The sequence below is a fragment of the Xyrauchen texanus genome, chromosome 22 (assembly GCF_025860055.1).
Source record: "Xyrauchen texanus isolate HMW12.3.18 chromosome 22, RBS_HiC_50CHRs, whole genome shotgun sequence".
NCBI classification, from domain to species: Eukaryota; Metazoa; Chordata; class Actinopteri; order Cypriniformes; family Catostomidae; genus Xyrauchen; species Xyrauchen texanus.
The window spans coordinates 24,328,303-24,342,291 of NC_068297.1; the positions used below are offsets into that span (position 1 = coordinate 24,328,303).

At 35.0% G+C, this 13,989-nt stretch overlaps 1 protein-coding gene across 2 annotated transcripts in view; it reads left to right on the forward strand.

Annotated features, from left to right (window-relative positions):
* LOC127662542 (alpha-(1,6)-fucosyltransferase-like) overlaps positions 1 to 13,989 on the forward strand; it is a 181,728-nt gene that overhangs the window by 148,956 nt on the left and 18,783 nt on the right. For both annotated transcript variants that reach the window (XM_052153765.1, XM_052153764.1), the window contains 2 exons: positions 6,480 to 6,594; positions 11,054 to 11,291. In XM_052153765.1, coding sequence (XP_052009725.1) covers positions 6,480 to 6,594; positions 11,054 to 11,291 — 353 coding nt within the window. The remainder of the gene's footprint in view (positions 1 to 6,479; positions 6,595 to 11,053; positions 11,292 to 13,989) is intronic.

Genomic DNA, 13,989 nt, shown 5'->3' on the forward strand with positions numbered 1-13,989 from the left:
AATTGTAATATTGCATATTAAAGAATATTTTTCTCATTTTTACTAAGCATATTTTATCCCCATCATTATTGCTTGTTTTTAGTTTACAGTGTAATTACAGTTTCACTTGCATTATCAACTAAGGCTGTACAGTGTTATTTCTTTCACTGTTTTTCAATTTAGTCATAGTTTGTCTTTTGACAAAAATGTCCTTTAAAAATAGTAAATATTTCGTCATGTCATATTTATTAGTTAACTAAAATAATATATTTTACTTGATGTGCAAAATAGCCAAAAATTGTCAAACTGTAACAGACCAAACTTCAAATATTCAAACATTTTGGAAAACAAATTAACATTTTAATAAAATAAAATAAAAATAAATTGATCAATTGTCACACATTATACATACATTTCTGCATATACATGGTGAAATTATTTATTTTTCACATATCCCAGCTAAGCTGGGGTCAGAGTGCAGGGTCAGCCATGATACAGCGCCCCTGGAGCAGATAGGTTCAAGGGCCTTGCTCAAGGACCCAACAGTGGTATCTTGGTGGTGTTGGGGCTTGAACCCCTGACCTTCTGGTCAGTAACCCAGAGCCTTAACCGCTGAGCCACCACTGTCCTTGGAGAGCTCCTGAAATAATAATGTATAGACTGATAAGAGATATTAGCCTGTATTCTGAATTCTGCATACTTTTGAGATTTAGTTATTTTCCGTAAATTATATTGCATTGCGTGTAGGGTGTTTCTTATGGAAACAGTATATTTACAGTGCAAATGGCACATATTCTGACTAGAGCGTCATTTTTTCAAGTTCACCTGTTCATTCGTTTCACTGCGCTGATAATTTGTTCCATAAATGTTGTGGATATATTGATGAATCTCATGTAAAAATTGGATGCGTTTGAATGAAGTATTTACCTTGTTTTTAAGCAGTTAATTTTGCCATTGTTTGCGCTTTCAACTTACACAGCTCAAGCAGAGAAATCCCCAACCACTGGATTAAAGAATTTGATGAATCCATATCTAAAATCTTCTTCTATTTACAGACTCTTCTTGTGTTTATTTCATGCAGTATAATTTTTAACCATCATATTTTTGTCAACAGTATGCTTTAATGAAATTAATTGTCTTTGTTATTGTTGACTAAATTAAAAAACCCTTTGTCAAGAAGTGTTTTCATCAATGATTTCGTTGTACACTGGGCTGTACATAATGTAAAAATAATTAAGTCTTACATTGAAGTCCTATCAGCTAGGACTGGGCAAATATTAATGATATAACCGTGATAACTTAGATGACAATGTCATCTTGACCAATATCATTAGAATCGCAATCATTTTAATGTGTTTTCATTTGGACTCAACTCAAGTTTAATAAAGAGAGCATCAGTAAACTAATTTCACGATCCTTCAGGGCTGCACAATTTAATCAAAATGGCATGTTGGTAATTTATGGCTGCGATTTAAAGACAGATAAACATGGTCTGTGTGTGATTCTGAACAAACCAAGTACTCCAGAACGCAGTCTGGACGATGGGGCATGACAACACATTGGGGCAGGGAAACATGTGTAGCTCCACCCATCTCTGATTTCATTGGTTTATCCACCTTTTTCCTGAACGCAGATGTGTTCAAATGTTCACCTGTTTTCAGTTTCCGGTCTCCAGTGTTTTCACCCACATCAGTGTTTATTGTTATTGGAAAAAGTATTACATTTATATAAATTGTAAAAAAACATGTGCCTCTATAGCGCTGATTCTTCACAGAGTCGAGATGACCTTTTTCTTTTAAGGTGCCTCTCCTTAGTAGATGACATGAAGCAATGGTCCGAGGTTAGTTATGTTAATATCATGAACTACTTTGAGTTGTTATTACATCCAACAACTGCACAAGTTGAGCGTAAAATTCATATTAACTCCAAATAACACTTAAATGTATGTATTTTACAAATGTATTTCTGAATGATAATAAAAAGCAAAAAGTAAAAGAAAAGAAAGAAAGTGCTAAAAACCAGTGCAGTTTCTCTTAATTATAAGCAAACGTGAGATCCAGAGTTATTTTAGTGCAGTATCTGTAACTGAGATTCTAATGCGAATGCATGCCTCTCATATATGTGTCCCTCATGTTGATATCAGACACACTGAATCATTTCGTGATGTTCTTTTGTATGTTCATGCATTCGCTTTTTAACATTTTCCGATTGTGCGCTTATTTCCCCTTTAAATACTCTCGCAACCATGAAATTGTAAATGTTTTTTTTTTTTTTTGATGCAGCGCTCCACTGCTGTGGCACAACGAGCCCAATGCTGAATGTGTTTGAAGTGGACAAATCTAAAAACAGTTTGGACCCCGTTACAGCTGTCTTTAGCGTCGTCCCGTTTCAAACTGATTGACTAAAACGCATCTTAAAATTTAGATAAAGAAAGTAATTCACAAACTGTCAGCTAACATGAAAAGGCTTGTGCCTGTTTTTGCGCTTATCTGCTCCATTTGCAAAAGGTAAAAAGTAAGAAAAATAGCTGAAAATAATAAAGAAAGCGGGTAGGGGTATATGGGTGTTTTTATTTTATTTTCCAATTATTTTTGTCTCTTGGTTACCAATGCATTGCTCTCCCCTGTCAACAAACATGAAAGAACCCCCCCTCCCCCCCCAGCTGACTATTATTATGCAGCTAAAATAATATAACTAATTGGATTTGTAATGCTTAAGGTCATATAACAAATAAGTGTCATAAGGTTATTTTAACATCAAAACTTAAGAATGAAATTTCTGCTTTAAAAATAAAATAAAAAACAGCATGCTGGCCCACATACATATTTTATTAAAAGGTGAATGAGGAAGAAAGAAAGAAAGAAAGAAAAAAGACTGATAAGACATTCATATTTGCTGTGAATGACAATTATCTAAGCTATTAAGTCACATTCTATTCTCGAATATCGCGTTAATTTTCAAAAAATATATTAACTAACACGCAAACGTGCAAGGCGGCGCACTCAGATCAGTTCACATGTATTGAATATGAAATCAATATAAAGCAGGTTCAAGCATTCATGCAATTCCAAACATTAGTAACCACTACAATTATTATACGAATCTGCAAATGCAGCACAGAATAACAGAAAAGGAGGAAATTACAGCATTTCAGGAAACGTAAGTAAATATGACAGCACATTCGGTGTCAAAATAAAAGCCCCAGGTGAAGATGAAGTAAACGGGACAGAAATATATTACTTTTGTATAACGCAAATCTAATAATCTGATTAATAATGATAATTCAGCATTATGACCTGACATGTCCCAGTAAAAACAATGTTCAACTAGGGTTTCAAAAATAAGTAAATGAAGTAGCTTTGCACACCTTGTTCATTCAAATATATGTATAAGTAAAAACATTTGAAAGTAGGGCTGCAACTAACAATTATTTTTATAATCGATTAATCTCATGTTTTTTAGAACGATTATTCGATTATTCTGCAAATATTGCAATATTTAATCATTTGCACTTAACAGATTATTCAGCTTGTGCACCGACATACAAGGTTGTATTTAACATGCTTACTAACAATAAAGAGGATAAAATCATCTTTTAAAAATACCTCTAAATGACTTTCACTGAATTAAAGGGAAAAAAAAAATACTTTTTATAAAGTTTAATTCAGTAAAGATATTCTCTGCAAAAACTATTATCAAGTGTTTTTGTCTTGTTTTCCATTTAAAATTGTCTAAAAATCCTTAAAACAAGATACATTTACTTGAGAAGCAACATTTCATATATTTAGACATTCTTTAAAAGTATGTATCTTAAATATACAGTGTGTATTTTGCATATATGTGTGTTTTTTCCACTTGGTTATACTTCTGCGAGTGCAGTAAATACAAAATATACTTTTATTCAAGATCTATTTTCTAAAAGCAAGTCAAAATACCTCACATGCTGCTTCTCAGGAGAATGCATCTTTTTTTATAGATATTTTAAAATATTTGTATTTTTAACATTGTATTCTGTTGTATTATTTAATACAAATGTGTTGTATAATATAATACAAAATTCTCAGAATTCTTTTTTTTATCCTACAGTACAGCTGCTAAAGAAAATGTACATTGTTTTAAAGGAGTTTTAGATATTGGTAAACAAGCCAAAAATAAAAAAGTATTTTGTTGAAGTGATCTTCAAAGGTGAAGGAATCATCAAATACTACCTCTCACACCTTTCTGTTCACTTCAATCCATCTTTAACTCTCAAAAAAACAAACTCTCTCTTATTAATAAAGCTGCGTATTGCCAATTTTCTTCACGATAAGAAATGCACAGTCACATATATTTAATGCTTAAATAAATCGCAAGCAATCACGTTATAATCTAGCTGCATTAAGCATGTGCGCTCGAGGGATGAGCGTCCCCGTGACAGAGTGAGCATCAGCCGGGTGCACATTCAGTCTCTTCCCCCTCAGATCGGGACAGTTTGTATTTATTTACATGATCTGCTTCTGTATTATTTCAACTTTAATAATGCTATAATGCATTAAAACTGCATTTAAGATGTAACTCTGGGGTGTTTCTTTTAAAGAGCTCCGGCTTTTTCCACAATGAAGGTGCTTCTGTATTTCCTTATTTGTTTTTTTTTTTTCAATACAGTTCCTTCATACTTTGCGTTCTACATCACCTGAAGCTGTTTGGAAAGTTTAGTGTGCTTCTGGACTGTGATCTGTGTAATTCTTCCTCTCCTCAGTCAGGCACGAGCTGCAGAACTGCTCTCGTGCATCATCATTAGAGTTTAATGTGATCTCATGTTACGTTAAATGAGATTAAATGACTATTCAACGTTGCTGATAAGGTCAACTAATCTTTTCAGCCCTATTTGAAAGTAAATAATGCTTTTCATTAAGCTACTATATATAACTGTATATGAAAAATATTTATAAAGTGCATATCAATGAAAATAATTGATTTTCATTTTCCCTTGTGATTATTTAATAAAAAACTCATTTTTAAATAGATTTTTATTGAATGTCTTTAAAATATTGAATCCACAATGGCTCTTAGAATAAAATGATGGTTCCTCTGAAAAAAAAAAAAAAAGAAAGAAATTAAGGAGATATATATCAAATATCATCAATTGGCTGAAAACGTTGTTTAGACATATCGCCCAGCCCTACTATCAGCCATATCACGATAATCAATAAGTGTAGTAGGGTTCAATACAAACATTACAAGTTAATAAAACACTTGAATAATCATAATCATAAAATATACTTCTATCTGCGGGGATTGAGGAGAGTCCCCAGTTCTCTATGTAAAAGTGCTTTGAGGGTAGTGTCAGAAAAGTGCTACACGAATAATTGTGAAAATATGTAAATAAGAGTGTTGTTTCTCTTCATCAAAGCAAGTCATATTTCATTTTTACATTTTTAAATGTATAACATAATAATATCAACATGAAAATAGCACGTTATGACTGAATATCTTCCAGTCATGATCACACACAGGTGATGTCCAGATAAGCTCAAATCATGAGATTCATCCGCCAGAGGAGCAGTGTCGAAACACGACTGACGTAAAGTGTTCTTTTAAAGTGTAGTTTTAAATTTCAACCACAGATAAATACTCCCCCATAGCATTATTATACATTACTGTACAGTATATTCAGCATTATATAGAGAAAATGTATATAGTAATATCATTAAACCGCTGTAAACTCACAATGTTAGGCGGGCATTCGATCCCGTGTTGACAACACGATGTGTGCTCCCTGTACAATGAGCTTACAAGGTGAGGGAAACCCATATAAAACACTTTAAAACCTGCATACTTTGGAGCCTGAGATGATATCCATGAAGACTGCACAAATAACTGCATTAAAACTAAAATCGTGATATGGTGTTGTCTAAACCTCAAAAGACTGTGCTTACACTGTATGTGCTTTCATGCTGATCTCTAGTTTTTTAAAGTACAGTAGAAAATATACAAATAATTCTGTTTTACACTGATATAGACACCAATAAATTGTGCATCCCAATAACATGTACATGCGCATTTTGTGTAGTCTTTTTATACAGAAGCTCGCACTCACTCGTCCTAATCATGCGCTACATTTCATTAAAGGGAAAAAATTCACTCCCTCGCTAATCTCTTTATAAACAGCTGTAATCTCATGGGCCAGTAATACCATTACTGAGCTTTAATGGGTGTGTACGTTTAGATCAGTGCATTTGCTCACACGTCAGAAAAAAGCCGCCCATGTAATGCTGAACTGCATATAACAAATGATGTCATTACTAGAGCTCTTAATTGTGTTGTGTGTGATTAGCTGTGCTTAGGGGCCAGGCCCGAGCTTGTTTGAAATGTGACCGTAAAACTAATTTAATATTATGTTTCTTTACAAAATGGTCTCTAATTTGCTGTAATCAGTTGGTTTAATTAACAGAAGCTGTTTGAAACAGTTGTTTAGAGTTTTAAACTCTGTTCTATGGTGATGTCTTTGTGATCTTTAGGTCCATCATGACTGACCTGTATCATCTGAGCCAGGCAGATGGCGCAGGAGAATGGAGAGAAAAAGAGGCCAAAGAGCTGTCTGACCTTGTGCAGAACAGAATCATGTATCTACAGGTAGGGTTGTCGGTAAAGCTTAATAATGTCTTACGGTATGATACTTGCTGCCAGTGCCAGAACTAGGATGCAATCTTTGCTGGGACACTTGTATGTTTAGGCAGGACAACATTGATCGTTTCGTTGTGAGTCTGAGGTAGAATGCCCCTTGATAGTTTCGCTGTCAGTCTGAATGGGGGCATCAGAAGTTTCTGGGGATGCTCGAGGCAAATCTAAGAGGACAATATCCCCTGCCCTGCCACCCTTTGGCCTGGCCATAGGTTCCCATGCATCTAGGAAATCCTGGAAAACCTGGAATTTTCCAGGAAAATTAGAAAAATACCTAAATGTCCTGTAAAATAATTTTTGTCCTGGAAAATATTTCAGTATAATTGATTGTGTTACTTACAAGGTTTTTGTTACATGTACAAGTATTGATATAGCGCAACATTTTTCGGTCAAACACCGCTGTAGTGTTAACAAAAAAACATTTGAGATGTAAACCTTCTACAACAACAATGGTTGGGCTGCAGATTTTTGTTTACAAATTTTATGAATTTACACCCGAGGTGGTAGCCTGGTGATGATGCGACCTTTACACATCGGTGTGTAGATACATTTTTAATAATTTAACGATGAGTGTCTGCTTATACCACCGTCATATGTAGGGTCCTATGATTTCCGCAATTTGGTCATAAAAGTGGCATTAGCTATAAAATGTGAAATGTCAATGAATTTGACATATTTGGGACAAAAGTGAATTTTGAATGCACAATTCAATTAAACCTTAATATGTCCAAGTGTGATTATTAAACCACAAAAGGCTGTGATTTAATTAAATAAATATATAAACTGCATGTGCTGCGTGCTTCAAAGTGAATGTGTGAAGCCAGTTGCTCGTTCACCGAAAACACCTCATCGTGATCACATGCTGTATGTGTATATGTGTGTAGTAAATGACAATGAGCAGTGCACTCTGAAGGGTGCAGCAGATACAGACTATATATTTATTTAATAATATCACTGTTCATGAAGAAAACGGCTTAACTGTTGGTGAGAAACTGTCAAAAACACACAGAAACACCAAAATAAAAGCTAGCTTCAAATGGACACATGAAATGGGAAAAACAATATAATGTTTTACGTAATTAAATAATAAATAATGTATTAAAGCAATATCTCACATATGTGATGTTCTGTTGTGCAGCACATTTCATAAAAATATCTCCAGTGTTGTTTTGAAATATGCTGTGAGGATTTTGTAGAAAAGCAATTCATTTGATAAAAATAATTCAATGTTATGTTTAAAAATGTAATAAATTAAAATAATTATATTTTCATTTGATTTAAAGTTTAAAATTAATTTGATTAGACACCATTTTGATGATGAAATTTAGGCTAATTAAACTGTCTAATACAGAATTTTGAAAAAAATAACCCTAAAATATAACCACAATTTTAATGACCTATTTTGTGTTTTTGTATAAACATTACAACAATGTGGCACATAAAATGTCCTGGAAATGTCCTGGAAAATTGTGCCTTGAAAGAGTGTGAACCCTGATGCTGGCTACTAGGACTGCACAATAATCCAAATAAAATCAAATTGCCATATGATATGAATTACCACATAATTCAGAGTAGAAGCTGTATATTTTGATATATGAGGCTGTGACTTTGGGAAGTACAGTCTGTTCAATATGTTGCACAGTTCTGTGGGTCATTATGTCTTGTCTAACTTTCACAAGCCATGGTTTCCGGAGTTAGTTGTCTACTGGAAATTTGTGGAAAGATGTTCTTTCAAAGTTTAATGGCTAATCGACACCCAGATACACGACAGTGTGACATAGGCATATTGAATGGATTGCGCTTCCATTCTTCAGAGCCTAATCTTTTGTGCCTAATCAAATAGGCCGTCTACTCTGACTAAGGTCTATAAAATAACTAAGAAGTAAAACATTCTTCCCTCTCTCTTCAACTTTACTCTCCTCTGTTCCTCACAAATGGCCATATATCAATGAGAGGGGCGATTATACTGCAGTTGGCAGTATATTTCTCACTAAGACGGGTTGTAACTGTTAATCTGCAGTTACTCCACACTGGAGACTAAGCTAACATTCAGCAGCACAACAATGCAGTGGCTCGCTGAAGCATGCAGGATGTAATCAGCAGAGTTGAGCTTGATTGTGTGTTTGACCCTCAGTCTTAGCATCTCCTGCAGGAAGACTTTAAACTGCCGCCACATTCTAATGTTACGTCTGGAATGTCAACAGCACTGGGTTTAGACAATAGGCACTTTTATCTGACAATCTCTTCATCTGCAACTGCTCATTCATAAATGATTTAACTCTACGTTTAGAGTAAGGTATATCAGAGTCGTGGAGCAGTGGTAACCGCACATGTTCCTGACACATTGAGCCTTGGTGCTCAGTTGAAATCCTGATGCAACATGTCCCGATAGTAGGGGTGTGACAATTCGCGCTGACGACGATTTGATTCGATTACGATTCTTTACCTAACGATTACGATGCATCATGAAATCTGAAATCACTTATTTAAGCCGAGTTCTACTCATGGTTAAACTGTTTTATGGAGAAATAAGACATTTTATGGAGATCCAAAGTCATTATTAACATATCGTAATCGGGGAAGAAGGCAACAACAATGAACTTACTTTGGTAAAATGGATGCAAACAGTTTTGAATAATGACACAGAATGCCGAATTCGAGCATCCATCCATCCATTTACGTTAATTCACCGGGTGAACACGGCAGCACAAAATTTCCTAATTTCAAAGTGTGCTTGCTTTCCCTTCAATCTTGCATGCTCCGCTCTGTGTTTTTTATTACCCCAACACAAGGTTGAGAAGGTTTGTGTAATATGAGATGGGTATTAATATAGTGATGATAATCGATTCTTAAATTTCATAATCGATGCATTGAAATTTCTTTGATAGATCGTAGCACCACGATGCATTTTTATACCCCTACCCTATACCATTCCTCTTCACACTCCCTAATAAATATCCATTTAAACTTTCTCCGTCTAGTCAAATTTGTGTCTAAAATGTAAAAGGATATTACAGTGGGACTGAAAATCGCATTGTTTTTAATTTAATAGGATTTCAGGGAAAATAAGGGTTATGACATAAAATGAAGAAGAAATTTTCAATGTTCTGCACTATTTATAGGTCACTAATCAAACAAGCAGATTTGTGATGTTGACCCAGTTAAGAGGGTTTTGAACTTAACAACCAACATTTAAAACTTCCGCTAGAGAAAACGCACATTAGCGCAATTGGACTTTTGACTCCAAATCTTAAGACACTGGCAAATTAACTTTTGAACGGCAGCAATACAGTAATCTCGATGGGAATTCACAAGATCATGAATTTCACGTGATGGACTTCCAGTGGAGAATAATCCACCCTCGCGGATTGTGTATGGAGTTCAAGTTTGGTGAACTTTCACAGGCAAATTCTCCGTGTTGAACAATAGGAAGCTTCTTGGTTTGGCAGTGACCTCTGTGTGGGCGGTGCTTCGTACACAGCTACACTGAATATTCACAATGGACAAGGATATGATTTTAGCAGCGAGTTTCTTTTTAACTTCACTCTCACTTCACTCCCCAGTCTTTCCTTTCTTAAGTAGTAGGTTTAGTTCATACACGATCACTTGTGCTGTAGGTTTAACTGCTTACTAGTACCAAGTCATCTTTATTTAATAGCTTTGTGTCAGTTGAATTACATTTTTATCATTCTCCATCAGTTTTGTGTGTGTGAGAGAGAGATGGTGGTTAGTCAGAGCAGCAATGAGTACAGGAGTGTGATTAAAGTGATTGAGTGTATTTTACAGTGCGTTTAAGAGAGAGAGACAAGTTGATAATGAAGAAGCCCTGTCTTTGTGTCTTCTATGAGGAATGGCAGCCCTCTCACAGTCTGTCTCACTACACGACTGTCATCCATCTCTAATCAACAACTCTCACCATGTTTTTCTTTCTACTCCAGTCATTCTCCTATCAATCGTCTCAGTCATCTGTCTTTTTCTCTTGTACTATTTTCCATCCTGTTTGTTTCGTCTTCTTTTATTCAGCCTAGATCACTCAGACAACATATTCTTCTACCGTCAGAGCCAAATTGATCATTTCCTCTAGCAAAGACTAAAATATTTTCATGTAAGAAATGATTGGAGCATTTCAAACACCTCAACCAATCATGTTTTGTGCCCCGTTTCTTGTATTCTATCATGTTTGCTGGTGGCCTTGAAAGCCATATGATATAAATGTCTTGGACTGCTCTGTAAGCTGCAGGGTACAGAAGGCCTACTTGAGCTGTCTTGCGTTTTCCAAATGCAGATTCATGTAGCATTGTATTTGATGTCTCGCAGATCAAAGAAACTACAGTCACGGAGAAGATAACGAATATGTGTAGATTTCTCTCCAGAAACCTCTCTCTCTCTCTCTTTATACGTGTATCCGCAGAACCCTCAGGACTGCAGCAAGGCTCGTAAGCTGGTGTGTAACATCAATAAAGGTTGTGGTTATGGCTGCCAGCTGCATCATGTGGTCTACTGCTTCATGATCGCCTATGGCACACAGCGCACACTCATACTGGAGTCGCAGAATTGGCGCTACGCCACTGGTGGCTGGGAGACCGTCTTTAAACCCGTCAGTGACTCCTGTACTGATCGTACCGGGGCCTCTACTGGACACTGGTCTGGTCAGTAACACACATCTACACTCAATTACGCAGAGCACATACCCAATTAAAGTAATATTTCACCCAAAAATAGAAAATAATGCTATGATTTACTCACCTTCATGCTGTTTCAAACCCATATGACTTTCTTTCTTATGCGGAACACTAAAGGAGATGTTTTAATGAGTGTCACAGTCCATCTTTTCTATACAATGGCAGTGGGAGTCCCTCACTTTAAAGCTTAAAAAAGGCCCAAAAGTATCATAAAAGTAATCCATGCAACTCCTAGTTTTGATGAGAAACAAACCTAAATGAGTTATATTTCAGTGACAATCTGGACATCTGCTGCACATTCGAAAGCTCTATGAGAGAAGCTCGGTCACAGTGGCTCACTTGTTCACTCGAGAACTTGTGACATACTGGTTTGGAACGACATGATGGTGAGTAAATTATGACACAGTTTTCATTTTTGGGTGAACTATTGCTTGAATAAACACTATGAAAAACTCAAAACTCACACACGTGCAGATATAGCATATTGTTTAATCCTCTGGGGTCGACGGACGCATTACAGCGGAAAAAACATAAAATTCTCCGTCATTTTGGGGCATACAGATAAGTGTTAGACATCATTAGAGACTATAAAGGGTCTACTTTTATTTGTGTACACTCACAATAACAACAAAATCTTGTGCTTTTGTAAAATAAAGAAAATAAAAAGGGTGAGCGTTCAGCAGTCTCTGTGTTCACAAGCATATTTCAGAAACACGTCACAAAAATGAACTGAAACTCCGTGAATACTTATCACACAAACATGACACATATATCTAAACAAAGCTTAAAATGTCTACTTTTAAATAAAACAATTCAAATTAAAACAAATATTCTCCTGCAATGTAATCTGTATGAAACAAAGCGACAGTTTTTACTGGCTCAGCTAATTATCTGTAATGAGATCCCACCCACCAGCAGAGCTCGCCATTCATACGCAAATGTACACGCCCCGACTGTCCCTTATAAACAAAGTTCATTCATTTTTCTGCGCGTTTGAAAGACAGAACGATACACAAGTGAGAAAACTCCTGGATAGTGACGAAGAGTTAAAATTTTCCTCAGAAGAAGAGCGGGACTCCGATGAATGTTTGTATTTTGAAGAGAGGCTTGATCCAGACGAGGATACAATTTCGGATGAGTAATTAATTTAGTTTTCATTAGTTGACATGCTATTTTATATAAACATGTTCATATTTTACAAGTGGGACTGTTTCCAGACTTGCCAGCCAGGATTCAGAGTATTGGCATTTGAAATATGTCCTAATAAGCAAGTTTTAGTTACATTTAAATACTGTTTCGGCTAAAGCAGGTATTTAAATTGTAGGCTGTATAATATAAATATGATATGTAATATGATATAAAAATAATATGAATGTTTAGATTATATTTTAAATAGCGTTTATGCTGCCTCATTATCATCAACAAAGCTTGTGCTTGCAAATATGTGTTCGGGTGTAAATGTGTCAAATGTGATGTAAATATGCCCATATTAGAAAATCTACATATTATAATGATTTCTGAAGGATCATGTGACACTGGAGACTGCAGTAATGATGCTGAAAATTCAGCTTTGATCACAAATTGCATTTTACAATATATTCAAATAGAAAACTGTTCTTTTAAATTGTAAAAAGAGTTCACAATATCAGTGTTGTTTCTGTATTTTGTATCAAATAAATCCAGTCTTGGTGAGCAGAAGAGACTTCTTTTAACGGTAGTGTAGGTCTAAAATTAAGTAAAGTCTTTATGTAAAGAAAATATATAGTCAGATTACTTCTTTTAATTTAAAACTTGATTTTGATCATTAAGTCTCCTCACATTCATTCTCTTTCTGTCACATTCCACATTGATAGGCCCAGAGGAGGGTCTTTTGTCTCTCAGGTGTGAATTACAATCAATATTCATGATCATTCACGCCTCCTCGCATATTACCTTTCTAACACTAAAAGTATCTTACAAACGTTAAATTACTATATTGTTTTGTATGAATGAGTGATCAGGATGGTTTTCACATCATTTTGTAGCAAAAACTCTAGGCTACAAGATCCAGTTCTCAAAAGGCTTGTGGACAAATGTTTAGTATGTGTTATAATTATATTATATATAATTAGTTTTTTCAAAAACCATGCATAAACATTATTTTCTCAAAAATACAAGCATGTACACACACGTTGCTCACATATTATTGTAGCCCAGTTTGTGCTGAATAGTGTTATCAGACTGTAGCCATTATTGTGTTTTTAAGCAACTGAAAAAAGCACAAATGTCAAGGCATGTCAAAACTTCTCCAGGGCCCAAAACACCCTCAGACCCCAGAGGGTTAAAGCATTACTTAATATTTGCTTAATAATGTTCAGCATTAGTGTGTTGGTAGGTCAAATGTTTTCCATAAATGCACCTTGTAAAGGACAACTCTGAAGACAACATTTAAAAACTTTTACAAGTCACAAAAATTATATTTCCATATGACGTGTCTGAAGTAAAACAGAATATGCAGCAGGAAATAATGCAAGGCGGAAGTAGAAATGTAGGATTTTTTTTTTCCGATTAAATCCATAAATTAATTTTGTGATAATATTAATTTATTTAAAAGTAGTAATTTAAATTGATTGAATTTTTTTATTTAATAATGTAATAATTTATTCATATTATAATCTTAAGAGAT